This window comes from Lycium ferocissimum, chromosome 12, assembly GCF_029784015.1.
Source record: "Lycium ferocissimum isolate CSIRO_LF1 chromosome 12, AGI_CSIRO_Lferr_CH_V1, whole genome shotgun sequence".
NCBI lineage: Eukaryota > Viridiplantae > Streptophyta > Magnoliopsida > Solanales > Solanaceae > Lycium > Lycium ferocissimum.
Window position 1 is genome coordinate 62,969,402 of NC_081353.1, and position 21,014 is coordinate 62,990,415.

A 21,014-nucleotide genomic window follows, 5' to 3' on the forward strand; every position below is an offset into this window, starting at 1 on the left:
TGAAAATGATAAAACTAGTTTAATAAATAAAACAACAAGATGAAAATGATAAAAATAGTTTAATAAATAAAACAACACATGAGGATTGAAACTTCAATAGTTCAATAAATTTAGAGCTGTGAAAACTTTATAAATTAATATTCCGCATTGTTAAATGGATATACACAAAAATGGTGTAATGATTCTTTTACACCTTTAGTGTAATTCAACTTATTATAATAGGTTGTTTATATTATTAAAGATTGTTAATTAAAAATATAAAGTTATCTATAATTACCTTTTATGTAATCTTATTGCGTAAATGTTGTTTACATGGTCAGTGCACCGATTTAAATTCTTGCTAAATGCACGTATCAAACAAACAATTTGAATTCTTGCTAAATGCACTTATCAAACAAAATCTATTATAAATTAAAACATAATAAGTAATATGGGTGGAAAAAATAAGATATCGATGAAATGATCGAAGCGAAATGGTCAAACACTGACATTATCAAATGAGAAAAAATGGAATAAATAGTAGGCTTATGTGAGACATAATACTTGATGAGATTAATTTTTCTGGATTTCACTTGCCAAAGAACCAAACTATATGACGTCTGAATTAGGACTCATTTCAATACTTGACGAGATTAATTTTTTCTGAATTCCACTTGCCTATATGACGCCTGAATTAGGACTACTCTATCAATAAATTCTTTTAGCTATTTTTCTTCAAAAAATGTATTGCTCCATTACAAACTTAAAAAGGGGCTACAATTAAAAATGTAGCATGGGAAACAAACGTTAGTTCCAGTCATCTAATGGTAACCTTAGCAGCTCCTCCTTGGACTGCTAAAGGTCATTTTTTCCATTCATACCGTAAAGGATTATATTAAATTATTTTCTTAAATTTTGTTAATTACAGTTTAATAATAGCAATAGTTAATATTAGTATTGCTATGTCAAACATAGAATAATACTTACTTAAATTGAGATATGAGTAGCATGTTTGGCCAAATTTCTAAATCCAGTTTATTTTGGAAAATGTTTTTTTTAAAAAAAATACCTTTTTGAGAAATAATTTGTGTTTAGCTAATCAATTTAAAAAATATTTTTGAGCAACACTTAGTGTTTGACCAAGTTTTTAAAAAGTGTTCGTAAGTGTCAAAAGAATACTTTTGGAGAAAAACTATATTTTTAGCTTCTACTATTCCCCAATAACACTTATTTTCTCCTAAAAGCTTGGCTAAACACAACACTTTTTTTTTTAAAAAAAAAAAAAAAAAAAAAAAAGCACTTTTAGTGTCTTAAAAGCTTTGACAAACAGAGTATTATTAGTGCTAATGACAGATATATAAAGTGTAACTAAACACAGGTAAATTGTACGTACTGGTCTTAATTTAATTATTTCCAAATTGTTGCCACCAAAGTGCCGCCTCTAGTACAAGGGTTTAAACGAATGGGAAAAGAAAATTCACTTGAAACGCATACCAATGGCATCCTCAGTATCAAGAAAGCTCTTACGCACTACCCTTAGAAACCCTAGCTCCATAAAAGCTTCACAGCTCTCTTCATTTTGCACAAAAATCTCAGACGATTTGGAACCGGAATCAACAGGATTTTCATTACCTTCATCTTCCGAGTTGAATCAAGAACGCAAATACATTGAACGTCCCCTTGAAAATGGCTTGGAAGTTGGTATTTACAAGGTAACATTTTTGATTAGTTGAGATAAATTGTGTGTTTGGAAAATGTTTGGGGAGTGGGGATTGAGGGGTGGGTGGTGGTAGGCACACTGACATAGGGTGGGGTGAGTAGGGGATAGGCGTTGATGTGTTTTTATCGATCTGAAAAATGTCTTCCTTCACATTTTTATGGAAAATATATTCTCCTATTTTAAGAAAAACATTTTCCGAGCTATTTAGGTTAAGGGAAAATGGGAAAACATTTTCGGTCATACCAAATATACAAACCTTGTGTCGGAATTAACAGATTGAGACATTGATTTTGTATGTTAGGTATTCATTTTGATGACATTCTAACTGTTTGCATATATGAATTAGTGTGTCTTTGTATGTTATCATATGTAAATGTACCAATAGCAGGTTCGTGCATATACGTATTGGTGTTTATATACATGTTTGGTGCTGAAGTTTACTTGACAGTTGCTTGGATGTAGGTAGTTACGAAGTGGATTATAAAAAATGGAGATAAGTTTATACTTGTTATGCATCTGTTAGTTGTAAGTAATGGATTAAGAGATTGCTTTGGATGACATGTGTTATTCAGATACAATTCTAATGAGATTGGGCGTTTGAGTCTTTGAGATACCAAGATTTTTTTTTTTGGGTGTTGGCGGTGGTGAGGGGTTTTGGGGCGTGGGGGGTGGGGTGGGGGTGGGGGTGGTATTTACCGGTATGTGGCTTTGTAGAAATATGAATGAACCAATAGCTGGGTTGTGCATGCACATAATGAGGTTTATGTACATGTAATTGTTCTGTGTCTGCTCGGGAATTGATTAGGAGTAGGTATTTACAAGGTAAATATGATAAATGAAGCTAGATATGTGAACCTAGTGCATCTACTAGTTGGAATTTTGAGAAAGCGTATGATAGATTACCAAGAAAGGTCCTTTGTGTGGGACTGTGGGTTTTGGAGAAGAAAATAATTCATATTAAATATATAATGTCATAAAGGACATGTATGAAGGAGTCATCACTGACGTTAGAACAATACTAGGAGATATAAAGGAGTTTCCATAACTTTGTACTTACACTACAGATCAACATTGAGTTGTACTTGTTTGACTTGGTTATGGATGAGCTAACCAACATAATACAAGTTGATGTCCCATAGCGTATGTTATTTGATGACCAAATTGTGCTAATTAACGAAATCAATGAGGGTGTCAGCAGTTTGAAGTTTTGGAGAAATACTCTAGAGAGTAAGTGTATTAGGATAAGTAAATAATTAAGACCAAATATGCATTGCAAGTTTAGTCAGCATTAGAAGAATGAATTTGAAGTGAGATAAGAGGGGATTGTGGTTTCTCAATGCAAATAATTTAGATACCTAGATTCGTTATTCCAAGAGAATGGAATGATAGATGAAGATAGATATTACGCATAGAATCAAAATCGGATGTTTGAAATGGAGAAGTGTTGCTAGGATTTTGTGATAAAAGGATGCCTACCAAAGTAAAAGGTAAGCTCCATATATCAGTTAGAGACCATCAATGTTATATGAAAGTGAATGTCGCACCATTAAAGTCCACCACATCTACAAGATGAGTGTTGCGGAGATGCAAATGCGGTCTTACAAGAATAGACAAGCTTAAAAATGATCACATTTGACAGAAAGTGCAAGTAGCACACATTGAGGATAAAATGAGAGAAGGTTGATTGAGATGGTTCGGTCATGTCCTTTGTCGACCACCAAAGGCAGCAGTTCGTAGGCGCAAAACCATAGGGAGTGAAGGTGTTAAAATGGCGAGACAGACTTAGTTCTCCAAAAAAAGGTGGGACGGACTTAAAATCACATGGAAGGGGTTGTCTCAAAGGACTTACGATTTCATAGAATCCATGTACACTTAGCGAAAGATAGACACAATGGAAGATAAATATCTATATGGGCGACATGCTCCAAGGCTTTGGTCCGGTGGTAAGAGATCAAAGAAAGCTAATAAATGGCTCTTACGGTGTGACTTGGAAGAAAGGGGAATGAAATAGCAATTACCGTTTCTTCTATCTGCAGCTATCTTCTCCTATTGATTAAGCCCTTCAAAGGAATTTCTTCTATTTGCTCTGAGGAATTCTCGGGTTAACCAGAATCATCTCGTTAGCTTTTAGAGACTCAGAGAGAGATCAAAAAGCAAAACTCGCCAAGGAGAAGGCAAAAAAAGAAGAGTTAAGAGAAAGAAAATAGACACAACCTTTAACAGTTAAAAAAAAAAAAAAAACAGGCACAACCTCAATTAATAATAATATCCACCCTAAGCCTTTCCTCCTTTGAACTTCTCCCTCTCGTCATGCTTGCCAACAACCCGTTTTCTATCCGCCAGTCTACACGTGATGTGTGGGTTAGGCCCATGTCATGGGTTCGAACTCTGCTGCAAACAAAAGCTTTGTATTTAAGTGGAGAGGGGGAGGGATGAGTCCATTACCTACTGAGTTTCGAACCATGCCCACTGGCCCTCCGGGATTTCTTGGTTATCAATTCTTTTTAAAAAAAGATCTAAATAGGTGTTAAATGTTTTAGTTATGTTAGTATGTTTTATTTTTAAACTAGTCATGTTAGTATGTTTACTTTAGGTCCTGTGCTTTCTAGGAGTCTATTAGCCCTTCAGAGATGTTAATTTTAGTAAAATTGTGGTGAACTCATATCACTCATTATCTGTAATATTTTAGTTTATGATTTTTGATTTAATTTTTTTTGTTTTTTGTTTTATTCTACGATGTCTGCCTAATATGAATTTAAATAGAGAGTCATGGTACGTGAGAATTCATATAGTTGACCCAACTTGTTTGGGGTTAAGGTGTAGTAGTAGTTGTTGTTGGCATTTAGTAGATGAAGACACTATTTTGCATATTACAGCATATATGACCCTGACAGTTCATATGTAGTCTATGTCTATATATGTTATGATATGTAAATGCACCAATGGAGTTTATGCATACATATAATGGTGTTTATATGCTTGTAAATCTTTGATGATTGAGTGGGGATTTGTTGGTTTGTTTTTTGTTTTACGCATTTTAATGGAAATATTTAATATCGGAATGAAATGGATCCGAATAGAGCTAAATGAATATAGAAGATTCATCTAGCTGACCCCTAGCTGAAATTGGGATTAGGGAATGGTTGATTGATTGATTAAGTGGTGTTTGAATTAGCTGTGTGAAGATTATGGTTTGCCAATTTTGAAAGAAAAATTGGTACAGTTGCAATACCTACTTCCTTACCCACCAAACCAAAAAGATAAGAGGCAACAGTTGTAGTCATAAATATATTAGCTCTCTGCAAATATAAGTTGGTTTGATGTTTTTTGTGGAATCGGGACAGGCAATCTTGGTTGGTCAGGTTGGCCAGACACCAATACAAAAGAGGTTGAAGAGTGGGAGGACGGTGACTCTGCTATCCCTTGGAACAGGTGGAATTCGGAACAACAGGAGGCCGTTTGATAATGAAGAGCCAAGAGAATATGCCAATAGGTGTGCAGTTCAGTGGCACAGGGTCTCAGTCTATCCCGAGAGGTTGGGGGAGATGGCCATGAAGAGTATTATTCCAGGGTATGCTTCCATTTTCCTCCATCTCTTTACTGTTTAAGTTAAGTTTGGGCTTATGCTTGTAATTTCCCGTGTTAGTTAATGTTTTCCATTGTTTGCTTAAAATTCAACCTGATGAGGGTTGTGTTCATCTAGAGCTCACTTTTAATTCTATTATGTTGTGAAGTCAATATAAGAGCCTGCTTCATGGTTAAGCCTTGAATGAGTGGCAGTAAAAAAATTGACTTATTCACTGCTTTTCGTTTTTTCCTAAATCATAAGAATCCCAAAAGAACTTTTCATACATGAAATTTTACATCACCGAAGAATAGGTCAGTGTTATACAAACAATCAACAACAACAACATGCCCAGTAGAATCCCACAATGTGGGGTCCGGGGAGGGCAGAGTGTCTAGACCTTACCCCCCACCTTGAAAGGTAGGGAGAAATTTGTTTCCGAAAGACCCTCGGCAAGAGAGAAAACAAGACAAAAAGTCGGGATAAGGGACAATCATATCAAAAACAATATGAAAACGAGGAATAAAAAAGCGAGAAAATCATGATAGAACGATCTGGAAAGAAAGGAGCATTAGCTACCATAAATAAATAAGATAATCAAAGTACAAGGCCCAACAAATATAAGCAGAAATCAAATGGCAATAAACGAAAGAGCAAAACTATAACTACTAGGATGAAAGGATAGGAAACCTAGCCTTCTATCCTAATCTGAGTCCTCCACAACCTCCTATCTAAGGTCATGTCCTCGGTAAGCCGAAAGCCGCGCCATGTATATGCCTAATCACCTCTCCCCAATCCTTCTTCGGCCTCTCTTTACCTCTCCTAAAACCGTCCATAGCCAACCTCTCGCACCTCCGCACTGGAACATTTGTGTCTCTCCTCTTCACATGCCCAAACCATCTCAGCCTCGCTTCCCGCATCTTGTTCTCCACCGATGCCACTCCCACTTTGTCCCTGATATCTTCATTCCTAATTCTATCCCTCCTAGTGTGCCTACACATCCAACGCAGCATTCGCATTTCCGCGGCTTTCATCTCCTGAACATGAGAGTTCTTGACTGGCCAACACTTCGCCCCGTACAATAAAGTCGGTCTAACCACCACTTTGTAGAACTTGCCTTTAAGTTTTGGTGGCACTTTCTTGTCACACAAGACTGGAAAGCGAGCCTCCATTTCATCCATCCCGCACCAATACGACGTGAAACATCATCGTCGATATCCCCATCTCCCCGTATAATAGATCCAAGATACTTGAAACTTCCTTTCTTTGGACGGCTCGGTACCAAGCCTCACTTCCTCGTCAACCGACGCGGTACGCCACCGAACCCGCACTCCAAGTATTCTCGTTGGTCGTACTCAATTTATTCCTTTAGACTCCAACGTCGTCTTCGACCCTCCCGGCTTAGCGTTAACTCAGCCGCAAGTCTCGTCAATCAAGACTACGTCATCCGCGAACAACATACACCAAGGCACCTCACCTTGTATTTGTCACGTCAATTCATCCATCACCAGGTGAATAGAAACTAAGCTAAGAGTCGATCCCTCGATGCAACCCCATCGCAACGCAGAAGTGCTCCGAGTCTCCTCTTATCGTCCTTACCCTGGTCTTAGCTCCATCATACATGTCCTTTATCGCTCTAATGTACACTACAGGTACACCTTTAGCCTCTAAGCATCTCCATAGGATCTCTCTTGGCACTTTGTCGTAAGCCCTTTTTTTTTTGATTAAGCACCGGGTGTCCGAGTCTCTTTGAGCCCCGACTAATCCCAAGCATGTGCCCTCGACGAGAGTTTCCCGATTTGTCGTAAGCCTTTTCTAGGTCAATAAATACCATGTGCAAGTCCCTCTTCCGCTCCCTATACTGCTCCACCAATCTTCTTACAATATGAATGACTTCTATAGTCGAGCGCCCCGGCATGAATCCAAACTGGTTCTCTGAATTAGACACACCTCTCCTCACCCTCATCTCCACCACCCTTTCCCACACTTTCATAGTGTGACTTAACAGCTTGATACCTATATAGTTGTTGCAGTTTTGAATGTCGCCTTTGTTCTTGTACAAGGGAATCATTGTACTCCACCTCCATTCTTCGGGCATCTTCGCTGTCTTGAAAATGACATCAAACAACCTAGTCAGCCACTCCAAGCCTACCCTGCCTGCACTCTTCCAAAATTCCCCAGGAATCTCGTTAGGTCCGGTCGCTCTTTCCCTGCGCATCCTACGAACAACTCTTTTAACTTCCTCAACCTTTATACTTCTACAATATCCAAAGTCGCGACGCCTATCAGAGTACTCCAAATCTCCCAACATAATGTCTCTGTCCCCTTCTTCGTTCAAGAGTTTATGAAAGTATGACTGCCATCTCTGTCTAATGTGAGCTTTCTGTACCAACACTTTGCCATCCTCGTCCTTGATGCACTTCACTTGATCCAGGTTGCGTGCCTTCCTCTCTCTCGCCTTGGCAAGCCTAAACAACTTCTTATCCCCACCTCTGTCCTTTAGTTCTGCATAAAGGCGTTCAAAGGTTGCCGTTTTTGCCGTCGAAACTGCCAACTTCGACTCCTTTCTCGCTATCTTATACTTTTCCCTATTCGTCCGCTTCTCTTCATCATCCTTGCTATCTACCAACTTCACATACGCCTGCTTCTTTGCTTCCACCTTCCCTTGGACTTCTCCATTCCACCACCAATCCCCTCCACCACGCGCGCCTCGAGACCAATACCTCTCTAGCTGCTTCCCTAATGCAACTGGTCGTCCTATGCCACATAGTGCTCGCATCCCCCCTACTACCCCACGCTCCCATAGCCATCAACTTCTCCCCCATCTCTAGGGCACCAGACAAAGTCAAACTCCCCCACCTAATCCTCGGTCGGTCATCCAGGACCCTTTTCTTCTTCCTCCTCTTTATCTCCAAATCCATCACCAATAGCTTATGCTGGGTCGTAAGATTCCCACTGAATGACGTCAGCCCCACAGGCCTTTATCATCTTTTCTACGAGCAAAAGTCTATCTGCGTCGCGACCACCGAGCTACCAAGGTTACCAAGTGCTCATCCTTCTTCGGAAAACTCGAGTTGGCTACCACCAATCCAAAAGCCTTTGCGAAATCCAGGAGTGAGACTCCTCCACCGTTCCTGTCCCCGAAGCCAAATTCTCCATGGACATCATCATAACCCCTCGAAACAGACCCAATGTGCTTATTGAAATCTCCTCCTACGAATAACTTCTCAGTAGGCGGTATACTTACCACCACTTCGTCCAAGTCCTCCCAAAAGCGCCTTTTTTCCTCCTCGTCCAAACCCGCTTGCGGCGCGTAAGCACTAATAATGTTCAAGGTGAACCCTCCAACGACCAACTTAATCGCCATCATCTTGTCATTGATCCTCCTAACCTCTACCACCTGATCTCTAAGCTCACTATCTACTAAGATCCCTATCCCATTCCTATACCTCGACCTACCCGAGAACCAAAGCTTGTACTCGTCCACATCCTTAGCTTTAGGTCCTACCCATTTAGTCTCTTGGTCGCAAGCAATATTAATCCTCCTCTTCGTAAGAATCTTAACTAACTCTATGGACTTTCCCGATAAAGTCCCAATATTCCAAGACCCTACTCAACCTAGAAGCTCCCTCAACCCCCTTAGCCCCCCCAACCCTAGCCGCCGTCCCCAACCGAGAACATGACCCTAGTCTACCATCCCTCACCAAAGCCACTAAAGCAAATATACGCTAGTGAAAGGTTAATCTAAGACAAACAAAGGGATCAATACTAAAGCACAAGTTAGCAAGAGTCTATAGGCAGTGAAATAGATATTCAATTAGGCGGAGCAGGCAAAATTTATAAGGCTAAAAGACAGGGAATGGGCTACTGGAGGTACCGACTCCAAGTAAATAAAACCTGTTCACCACCGAAAAAATCCCTGTTTGCCGCCAGTAATACTGTTCTCCGCCGGAGAATACTGTTCCCTGACCGGAATCACTGTTCACCACCAGGAACCGCCGGAAAACTTGAGTACCTGTGCAGAAACTGACCGGAAACCTACTGGTGAAGGGTTTCCGGTCGCAGGGTAGAAGAGGAAGGAAAAGAGAAGAAAAAAAAAAAAAAGGAAGAAAGAAAGAAAAGAGGAGAGAGGAGAGAGAGAGATCTGGCCGGCCGGAAAAATGTACTACCAGTGGTGGTGGTCGTCGTCGCCGGTTGCCGGTTGGGGTGGCTTGGTGGGGGGTGGGGTGGGGAAGTGGGATAGCTGATCTTACCGTTGCGGGGGGGAAGGTGAGAGAGGAGAGAGGAGAGAGAAATACGATAAGGGTTATAAAACACAATCTTTTCTAAAAATATATAACGAGCTGCTGGATTTCAGCTAAGAGGGCCGTTTTCTTCGCAGGAAAAAGAAAAAGCATCTGAATTTGGCTATGTGGTGAAAGTTTGTTGTGCATCTTTACTGAATGCTTACTTTCTTTCGATCTGTATTTTCATACTTCTGCTTCCCAGCTCTTTTCAAATGATCTAACCTTCTTCTGATAATTGTTTGGTGCACTGCACATTGTAGTTCAATCTTGTATGTGGAGGGTAACCTTGAAACAAAAATCTTCACTGATCCTATCACTGGTCTTGTACGGCGCATACGAGAGATTGCTGTACGAAGAAATGGTAATTTACTACTTTAGTTTTTCTACTTCTTCAGTAAAATTTAGTTTCTCTTTCACTTTCGTGCATATAGTTTTAAATTCATTCTATTCCAGCATTGTGCATATTTTTTTCTTCTTCACTAAAGTTAGTTTCTCATGCATTTTCCTGCATGTAGTTTTAAATTCTGCTGACTATTTCAGCCCTATACATAGCTTTTATTTTGTTTTCTCTTGTATGCAATCAGTTTGCCATCAGAAATGAGTCTTACGATTTCTTTGGCTATATTCTTGCTTAACCTTGACTAGAAATTGTCAATTCTCTTTGGACATACTAGGTTGGAAATATACTTATGTACTGGATTCTAGTGTCTAGGTTACCGTGCTTGCGTGACCCTCTCAGCAACTGCTTCTTTTGGAGGCTGGGTCGGTTGCTGCAGTAACCTTTCAAAGTCTGTAAATTGCATTATTAGTTGATCCCTTGTTTCCATCTTCTATCATAGCCGCCCTTTTAGTTTGAACTTTGAAGATGTCCTGTAGAACTTAAGTTTATAAGCTTCGGTTGAAAAGTAGCCTAGGGGCTATACTTGAATTACAAGCCAATTTTGAAGAGCTTCATAGCAAACCATAGATGCGTCTTGCACCGGATTCTGAAACGACCTAAAATTCAGTGAATGTTAGTGAAAAATAAGTTGTCTCTTGACGATCATGGAATTGTTTCTGATATGGTATTCTGGCTGATTTCCACTTGTAATCTTGTGGAAGAGTATTGGTACATGCAGAAAACCATAATGAGCATTAAATCCAGGAAAATTGCAAAGTTCTAAACAACTTATTTCATTTGCCATGAAGTAACCTTTATGATCCGTAATTCCCTGACGATTGCAGGTCGTCTGGTTTCCCTTGGGAAAGGGAGTGAAGGCCAGCAGCAATCACAAGCAGAAATCAAAGGGGTTGGTTATTACTAAGAGTGGGCTTGCAATGAAAGCAACCGAATCTTTATGTAGAAGAATCGTTCGAGTTGTCTTGTTTTTTTTTTTCCCTTCCCTCACATTAATCCGAGGAGCAATATAAACTGGATCAACAATCTGATAGTTCCGTGCCTATGAAGTTGTATCTGATAATTTGTCACCTGTCTGCTGGTTAAGTTAATTCATATGAGCTTTGAGCTGCTATACAGTCAATTGTCTCTTCCACTGTTACTTTGTTCTTTAGAGCATCGGGCGGAGGCTGATTTTGCTTTTTGGAGGGTGTCCCGCAAGAGAGAGCAACTGATGCCTAGCACAGATCACTTGGTTGACTCTTGATCACACCCCAACTGTAATCCTAAAATGAATAGGCGGGCGCTGCAAATATAACTTGATATATGAGTTTTGAGTCAGATCCCATAGAGAGGTTACACTTAGTTATTGCTAGCTAATATTTCAAAGTTCACAAGTTCAAAGATTTTGCGAGTAATAACAAGAATGATTTTGCTATTATTAATTTTATAATAAATATAGACTTATAAAGGATCCCTAACTAATTAAATGGAGTATTTGATGAGTAAAATAGTCTAGTAGGACGATTTCCTCAACTAACGTACTGAACTAATGACGTGTTTCTTGTAATCTCAATTAATTAATCTCCGTTGATAGCGAGCTCTTATATTATCACTAAAAATTTGAATTACTAGCAATAATTTCTTGGATATACTTTCCCAAGTAAATTCCAAATGTCGATTCGACCAACTTATAATAAGATCGCAACAAGGTCAAATTATAACCTTTGGCAGTTGATTCCTTAATTATAAGCGTTGTTCCTCAACCAAAAACTTAATGTTGCATTCTTTCTCAAGCAAACTAGATTCTAAGTCACATTCAATTGAGAGATCTTCAATTTAAAAACAAACAACGTGGTTGAACAAACGAAAACTGTAAGACTTGATTATTGAAAAAACAATCAAAAGTTCATCCAACAAGAGGCTCCATCAAAACCATATATAGAAAATTTAGCTATTCATGTTCATACTCAAAAACACAAAATAACATCCATATTAACAGAAATAAGAAAACTTCAGAGGAACTCTTCGAATCTTCGGGTAGAATTGACTCAATGCTCTTCCAAGACTAATTTTGCTTCAACGATTGTGTTCTTTACTTCTCCGAGTTGAGATGACTGCTGAGAATAGGTTACAAACATTTTATATGGGCTATGATATCGCCTGGAAAAAAATTAGCCCTCAACAGGGTTTGCTAGAAATTAGCCTACGTGCAGTAGGATCTGAGTCATAGATCCTGCGGAAAGACCACAATTTGGGAGAGAATCAGAGAACACAATCTTAAAATTAAGCACATACACTCATATTTATATTTGGTTGATATCGACAATTAGCCTTCACACGTGAATCGTCATAAAGTTCCTCTTCAAATTTTCATTTCAAGAATTGAAAAGCACTTATATAGTCATGTTGTGATAACCAAACATAAAAAATGTAAAGCTTTTCCAGAATATTTTTCACTTTCTTCAAGGCAACTTGGACCAGCTCAAGTCCAATCAAGGTTACCTCTATCGGTTAAAACCACTCTATTGGTAATCTACAACGACGCCCGTATAGTGCTTCATAAGAATCATACCAATACTCACCTCATAGCTGTTATTGTATGAAAACTCTATCAGTGACAAGTGTTCATCCCAATTATCACGACAATCTATCGCACATGACCGTAACATATTTTGAAGAGTTTGAATGGTCCGTTCAACTCATCCATTAGTTTGCGGATGGAATTTATACTCATATTAATCTTTGTTCCTAATCTCTTCAGGAAAGTCTGCAAAAAATATGGTTAATAATTACGATCCTCTGTCAGAGATAATTGAACAAGAGAAACATGCAAGCGCACAATTAGTATACGACTGAGCATACTTCTCACATGTGCATGTAGTCTATACAGGCAGGAAGTGAGCTGACTTTGTAATTTTGTCTACAAACATCCGAACTAAGGTATGCTTAAGGTAGGTACGGAGTAACCTACCACAAAATTCATATTAATCATTTCAACTTCCATTAATATATCTCAATATTTTGAGCTAAGCTGTTGGGCCTTTCCCATATTTAACTTTCTGACACTTCATGCACTTGGCCATATATCCTTTCATCCTATTCCACCAATAGATTTATCTCAGTGTTTTTTGTCGAACCTGAACGGATAGAATAGCCTGAGCTATGAGCTCCTATTATAATTCATGCCATTCATTCTTAGGGCACCATATTGTCTCAAAGTGTAAAACTCATGAACTCTTTCTGTAATACCTCATTTTTGATTGCCTGCATTCTTTTTGACCTCAACTACTATGGAAGACTGTGCTTTACGAAATACTGTATGGTTACCCTCTTCAGTCACATCAAGTTTACCCCATTATTGGATAACTTTTTTGCACTTCCCTCGTCAATTGGCTTTCTTCTTTTGCAAGTCTGTTAACACACCCATAATTTTTCGGCTAAGGGCATCAACTACCATCCTTTTTGTGATGGTATAATATATTAATGTCATAGTCTTTCAATAACTCCAACCAACTCCTTTATCTTACATTTATCTCTTACTACTTTAAAATATGCCGGAGGCTGTTATGATCAACAAATACTTTACAATTCTTACCATAAAGGTAATATCTCCATATCTTTAGAGCAAACACAACTACTGCAAGTTGGACATCATGAGTAGAGTACTTCTTGTCGTGATTCTTTAATTTTCTGGAGGCATAAGCAATGACTTTCTCCTTCTTCATCAGGACATAATCGAACCCAACTTTAGAAGCATCATAATATATTGTAAATCCACCTGAGCTGGTTGGCAAGGCTAAAACTAGTGCAGTAGTTAAATTTTTCATGAATTCTTGAAAACTCTTCTCACAAGCTTAGACCATTGAAATTTAGCATTTTACTGTGTCAACTTGGTCAACGGTTTTGTTATCCTAGTAAACCCTTCCACGAACCTTGTGTAGTACCCAGTTAATCCCAGGAAACTCCTAATATTTGTCAGTGTCGTCGGCCTTGGCTAGCTCTTGGATGCTTCTATATTTGGAGATCAACTTTTATTCCTTCACTAGACACCACATGAACTAGGAATTCCACAAACTGTATTCAAAATCAGACTTAGATTGGTATACAATTCTTTATCTTTCAAAACCTGTAGTATTGTCATGGGGTGTTGTTGGCATAAAGTCATGTGTGAAATTTTGATGATTGACAAAGTGATCCTACAATTAAAAAAAAAACCAGGTCTAGATACATGTGATAATTGACAAGGTAATTGAACAAAGCTAGACAGTTGGTTGGGATGAATCAGAGGTTCCAGACAATGTAAAATGCCTGAAAAGCCAAGCAATACAAGATGGTTAGAACAGGGAGACATGTTCCATTGCAAAAAAAAAAAAAAAAAAAAAAAAAAAAAAAAAAAAAAAAGCTACAAAAAATAGCATACACATGAACCCAGATTGCAATCATGTGTGCCAATGCAAAGACAAGTGCGATGATGAAATCAGAGGGTGAAAGAACCATCCACATACATGATCTATCACAAGACAGATGCAAACAGAATAAAGAAGATGACTTAGTCACAGAGCAGTTCAATGAATAGAATAGAACAAGCCTGAAAACATGTTCGATATAAAAAACTCATAAGGTGCAGTTGATGAATGAATCAGGAGAGAAGATATCACGAGGAGAAAAGGTGAAGATGACTCAGAAGTATTTTGTTCAAGTAAAGAGAGTTGCAGACAAAACATATGAACCAGGTCTGCAAAAATGTTTCAACACAAAGCAAGAACATGATCAGAGCCACAGAGCTAGACAAGGCTGAAGACATGATTTATTCCAGCAATGAATAAATCTAAGTGAAGAAATGCAGACACAGAGCAAAGAGCATAATGCTATGAAATAGGTCTGTCAACATGTTCCATCATCCATCATAAAAGCAGGCTCAAGTCAGATTCAGATGAAACAGGTTCGTGAACATGTTCCATCTCAGATAGTGTAGAGATTCAGAGGCGGATGAACTAGGTGGATAAAATAGGTTCGTGAACATGTTCCAGCATAAGTCCTACAACAACTAGGATTTGTAGTTTTATGGTAAAGACTTGGCGGTCAAGATTATAGGATTCCTTTCCATAATTAAACAAGGTTCTTCAGACTCCTACAAGGACAATGATGTCGATTCAAAAGGCAAGAATCCCAATTCAACACAAACCCTATTATATCTCATGGGCCTACTCAAAGAAGGTTTTGTGTTTGCCGACTTGTTGTGCACTCAATGCTATATATATCCAAGTCTTACCAAGAAGAAGATTTGCACACCTGTAAAGATAGATTCCAGAATATTGAGCGATCAACGAAGATATTCAGAATATTTAGAATCTAGGCGTGCGTCCCTAGTACGAGAAGACAATTGAAGAAGCTGTAGAATAGAGTTTGTATGTATTAGGTTGTTTATCGAGTTGTACTTTGTCCACTTCCACAGAAGCACACAATTAGTACAAAACATTGTAAATTCAACTTCAAGTTGGAGGTCAACTTGAAGGTTGCTTACTAGTCAGAGATTGATTAGTAAGATAGGGATTAGAGGTTAGTTCATAGGTTGCAGAGTTTGTAACTTGAATTTTCAGAGGCTCACCGTTGTAGTGGAGTTTTGGGAAAAATCCTACAGAGGTGTAGGTTGTGGTTTTTATCGCCCTTGTGAGCCAGGTGGTTTCCACGTAAAAGTGTTGTGTTTTTTTTACTTACCTGCTGTTTATATTTTGCAAGACGCTAGTATAGAACAGGTAGAGTAGCGTGTTCCATCCTATAAGCAAAAATTAGATATTGCATAGAATAGGAAGTAGGTCATGCAAGCTAACAAGTGGTATCAGAGCAGGTTCTCCTCAAAGAGACTAACACCTTAGGAGAAGATAATTCTGAGGAACAATCTCTCCTCAAAGAGACTAACACCTTAGGAGAAGATAATTCCGAGGAACAATCAACTCGAAGGCCTCCATTGTTCAATGGAAAATACTATCAACAGTGGAAGGCTCACATAGAGGACCACCTAGAGGCCGAAGATTACGAGTTATGGGACAGCGTCATTGAGGGACCTAAATATCCCAGAAAGAAGGGAGATGATGGTAGAGAGGTGAAGAAAGAAAAAAAAGAGTATGATGAAGAGGTTTACAAGATGCTCGAAAAGAATACAAAAGCCAAAAACACTCTAATCTACGGACTTGGACCAGATGAGTATAATAGAATCTTTGTATGCACAACAGCCAACCAAATCTGGGATGCCTTGAAAACTGCCCATTAAAGAACAAGTCAAGTAACGAACTTTAGGAAGGCTATGCTCTCCACTGATTATGAAAATTACAAGATGAATCCATGAGAGATAATTACTGAGATGTTCACTCGCTACACCTCCATTGTGAATGAGTTAACCTCACTTGGAAAGGTCATCTCCACTGAGGATTCATTAGTCGAAATTTGGGAACCCTGCCAAAATCTTTCAAGATGAAAGGTACGACCATCAGGCAAGCAAAAGATATAGAGAAGAGGTCTCTAGATGAACTAGTGGGAAATATAAATACCTATGAGATGGACATGGAGAATGCTAGAATAGAAGAAGCAAGCTCAAAAAGGTCTTTAGCCCTTAAAGCCACAGATAGAGAGGATGAAGATGACATGTCCTTGATTATAAGAAACTTCAGAAAGTTCCTAAAACAAAAAAAATCAATGGAGAAAAGGCAATACTTCTGAGGGAACTAGAAGTTTTGATAAAGCCTAGATAGGTGGATGTTTCAGGTGTGAAAAAATTGATCAAATGATCAAAGATTGTCCACTATGGGAAGTTTAATAGAAAAGAGAGAGGGTAGAAAAAGAGAAGAAAGAGCTGGCGAGCAAGATAAGAAAACCTCAAAACTGATGGTAGCTGCCTGGGGTTCTGATGACTCTGATGAAGAGGTTGACCATACTACTCTCATGGCTATTGATCATTTAGAATGAGACATAGAGGAAGAAATCAAGATAATCACTTATGGGCTCAATGATAAGTTAGATCAAATCTCAAAAGAAGAACTGATGACCTTGATGAACACCCTAAATGATGAATATCAAGAGATGAGCACAAAGAGAGTTGAGCTACAGTGCAAATTTACAAGCTTACATGATCAGCTGTTGAATTGTGAAGCCTCCAAAGACATAATTGAAAGAGAGAATTCACTGTTGAAAGAGCAGGTTACTCAACTGGGTTCATCAGTCCTGACTCATGTTTATGCCCTTATTGACCCAGGATCTATCTTATTTTATGTAACCACTTTTTTTTGCTAAGAAGTTTGGTATTGAACCAGAAAAATTGCATGAACCTTTGAGGTGTCCACCCTAGTGGGAGAGTCAGTCATAGTTAGGCGTATTTATAGGGGTTGTCCAGCTCTAGTTTACCACAGCAAAACCATAGCTGACTTAGCAGAATTAGAAATGGTAAACTTTCATGTGATCATGGGTATGGACTGGTTAGCTTCATGTTATGTCACGGTATGTTGTAGAACTAAAGTTGTAAGATTCGAGTTCCCTAATGAGCCAGTCATAGAATGGGAGGGTAATTCAGTAGTACCCAGAGGTAGATTTATTTCTTACATAAAAGCCAGGAAAATGATTTCCAAGGGTTATATCTAACACTTAGTTCGAGTCAAGGATTCAGATCCCAGACTCCAGCTCTCCAGTCCATCCCAATTGTAAATGAGTTTCCAGAGGTCTTTCCCAAAGATCTTCCAGGAGTCCCTCCTGCCAGGGAGATTGACTTTGGAAATGATCTACTTCCCGGCAATAAGCCGATATCTATTCCGTCGTACAGAATGGCTCTAGCAGAGTTGAAAGAGCTAAAAGCCCAGTTGAAAGATCTTCTTGATAAGGGGTTTATTAGGCCCAGTGTTTCACCGTGGGGTGCGCCAGTTTTGTTTGTTCGGAAGAAGGATGATTCCTTATGTATGCGTATTAACTACCGCTAGTTGAACAAGGTCACCGTTAAGAACAGGTACCCTCTTCCCAGAATAGATGACTTATTTGACCAACTTCACGATGCCCAATATTATTCCAAGATTGACCTCAGATCAGGCTACCATCATTTAAATTTTAAGGAAGTTGATATCCCGAAGACCGCTTTCAGGACCCGTTATGGCCATTTTGAATTTCTTGTTATGTCGTTTGGGCTGACAAATACGCCAGCTACTTTCATGGACCTTATGAACAGGGTCATTGAGCCTTACCTTGATCAATTCATCATTGTCTTCATTGATGATACTTTGATATATTCCCGTAGTGAGGCTGATAATGCAGAACATCTCAGAATAGTGTTGCAAACTCTTAAAGATCGCGAACTTTTTGTAAAATTCTCAAAGTGTGAGTTTTGGATTAATTCAGTGGCGTTCTTAGGCCATGTGATCTCAGGTGAAGGTGTTAAAGTTTATTCTCAGAAAATTGATGCCGTAAGGAGGCGGCGGACCAGCCTCGGTTTACGATATAAGAAGTTTCTTGAGTCTGGCAGACTATTATAGACGTTCCGTAGAAGGATTTTCTTCTATTTCTACTCCGTTGACTAAGTTGACTCAGAAGAAGGTTAAGTTTCAATGGTCAGATGCTTGCGAGCGAAGCTTTGAAGAGTTGAAGAAGAGATTGATGTCTGCTCTAGTTTTCATGCTGCCAGAGGGAACCGAAGGGTTCGTAGTTTATTGTGATGCTTCGGGAGTTGGTCTCAAATGTGTCTTAATGCAACATGGTAAGGTTGTAGCTTATGCATCTCGTCAGCTCAAGGTTCACGGAAAAAACTATCCAACTTATGATTTAGAGTTGGAAGCAGTGGTTTTTGCACTTAAGATATGGCGTCATTATTTGTATGGAGTGCATGTTGATATTTTCACGGATCACAAAATCCTACAGTATATCTTCAAGCAAAGGGAGCTGAATCTTAAGCAAAGGAGATGGCTCGATATTCTCTATCACTCGGGGAAAGCGAATGTTGTAGCCGATGCTCTTAGTCGGCATTCCATGGGAAGTTTAGCCCACATTGATACCGATAAGAGAGTTATGACCAGGGAAGTCCACCGTTTGGATAGTCTTGGATTTTGACTTTTGGACTCCGAGGACGGCAGTGTGGTTGTTCAGAATAAAGCTCTTTCCTCCTTAGTCGTTAAAGTTAAAGAGAAATAATATACGGATCCCTAATTATTGCAGTACGAAGGAGGGGATTCACAAGCATAAGACAATGGCTTTTGAACAAGGGGGAGATGACGATACCTTGAGGTACCGATGCAGATTATGTGTTCCAAATGTAGATGGGCTCAGAGAACAAATCATGTAAGAAGCTTACAACTCCAGGTATTCCGTTCACCCAGGTTCCACTAAGATGTACCATGATCTTAAGGAGATTTATTAGTGGAATGATATGAAGAAGAATGTGGCTGATTTTGTAGCTAAGTGTCCGAATTGTGAGCAAGTGAAAACCGAACACCAGAGGTCTAGGCTCAGAATATTGATATTCCCATCTGGAAACGGGAAATGATCAATATGAACTTTGTATCAGGTCTACCTCATTCATCTAGGAGGCATGAATCTATTTGGGTAATCACTGATCGGCTTACTAAGTTGGCGCACTTTTTGTCAGTCAAGACCACAGATTCAGAAAAGGATTACGCCAAGTTATATGTTAACCAAATTATCAGATTGCATGGGACCCTAGTGTCTATTATCTCAGATCGTGGTGCTCAGCTCACAGCGAACTTTTGGAAATCCGTTCAGAAAGGATTGGGTACCAAGGTGAACCTCAGCACAGCTTTTCACCCACAGATAGATCGTAAGGCAGAGCGCACTATTCAGTACTTGAGGACATGTTGAGAGCATGTGTCCTAGATTTCAAAGGTAATTGGGATGTCACTTACCCCTCATTGAGTTTTCCTATAATAACAGTTATCATGCTAGCATTGGGATGGCAGCGTTTGAAGCTTTGTATGGGCGAAGGTGTAGGTCACCGATTGGTTGGTTTGAAGTTGGTGAAGCAGAATTGTTAGGGCCGGATTTGATCTATCAGGCTATAGAGAAAGTCAAGTTAATTCAAGAGCGTTTGAAGAGGGCTCAGAGCCGCCAGAAGTCTTACACAGATGTGAGGCGAAGGGACTTAGAATTCTAAGTTAATGATTGGGTGTTCCTTAAAGTCTCACCCATGAAGGGTGTTATGAGATTTGGTAAGAAAGGCAAGCTCAGTCCTAGATACATTGGACCTTACAGAATTCTGCGAAAGGTTGGTCTAGTAGCTTATGAACTTGAGTTTCCATAAGAGTTGGTTCTTTGTACACCCAGTGTTTCATGTGTCCATGTTGAGGAAGTGTGTAGGAGACCCGTCGTTAGTTGTCCCTGCTGATACTATAACAATTAAGGATGGTTTGACCTATGAGAAGATCGCCGTAGCCATTCTTGATCGTCAGGTTCGCAAGTTGAGAACTAAGGAAGTGGCCTCAGTAAAAGTGTTATGGAGAAGTCAAAAAGTTGAGGAAGCTACTGTCACACCCCAACCTTCGTCAGGGCGTGACGGGCACCCGACTCTCGTCAGAGCCGAGCGGACCCTTAAACGTCGACTCAAAATTTTTTTGTAAATGAAATACCAAAATTAGCACGCAGCTCAAGACATCTCAAACATAATATATATATACACGACATAGAATAAGGCGAGCCAAAAAAGGCCTCCGCCATTTACGTACAACAAAATAACGGCCGACGAGGCCAAACAAGAACAATAACTCCCACTTTGTTCGCGAGACTTCTACAGTATGACCCGTACAATACATAAAATTATACCAAAACGGGGACAGCCCTCCGAAGCAAATGGAGGCGTTTGACTCAGTGGTGACTTCCTCTAAGTAGGCGGATTCCCCGACGCGCCCACGGACTGCGGGCATGAAACGCGACCCCGAAGAGAGGGGGTCGACGGAATATGTACCGAATATGTAAAGCATCGAAGCAAGAAATAGGAGAGTTCAACGGTAAGCAAGTTTAGGCTACGACATGAATTTAATATTTAAGTAAAACGGTCCCTTCGGACGGCGCCCGGCCTAATAATAATAACAATGATAATATATA

General features: G+C 39.3%; 1 protein-coding gene across 1 annotated transcript; it reads left to right on the top strand.

Moving 5' to 3' along the window:
- The first annotated feature begins 1,375 nt into the window (after window positions 1–1,375).
- On the top strand, window positions 1,376–11,061 carry LOC132040227 (single-stranded DNA-binding protein, mitochondrial). Its single transcript, XM_059430855.1, has 4 exons — window positions 1,376–1,691; window positions 5,044–5,270; window positions 9,811–9,911; window positions 10,775–11,061. The coding sequence occupies exons 1-4, from the start codon at window positions 1,476–1,478 to the stop codon at window positions 10,852–10,854; spliced, it is 624 nt and encodes a 207-aa protein (XP_059286838.1). The 5' UTR covers window positions 1,376–1,475; the 3' UTR covers window positions 10,855–11,061.
- Window positions 11,062–21,014: the final 9,953 nt, after the last annotated feature.

Bases quoted from the DNA above. Each gene is read 5' to 3' on its own strand.
- LOC132040227 (XM_059430855.1), top strand. From the start codon at position 1,476: ATGGCATCCTCAGTATCAAGAAAGCTCTTACGCACTACCCTTAGAAAC. The intron at 1,692-5,043 runs GTAACATTTTTG...GAATCGGGACAG, and splicing joins TGGAAGTTGGTATTTACAAG to GCAATCTTGGTTGGTCAGGT. The intron at 9,912-10,774 runs GTAATTTACTAC...TGACGATTGCAG, and splicing joins GATTGCTGTACGAAGAAATG to GTCGTCTGGTTTCCCTTGGG.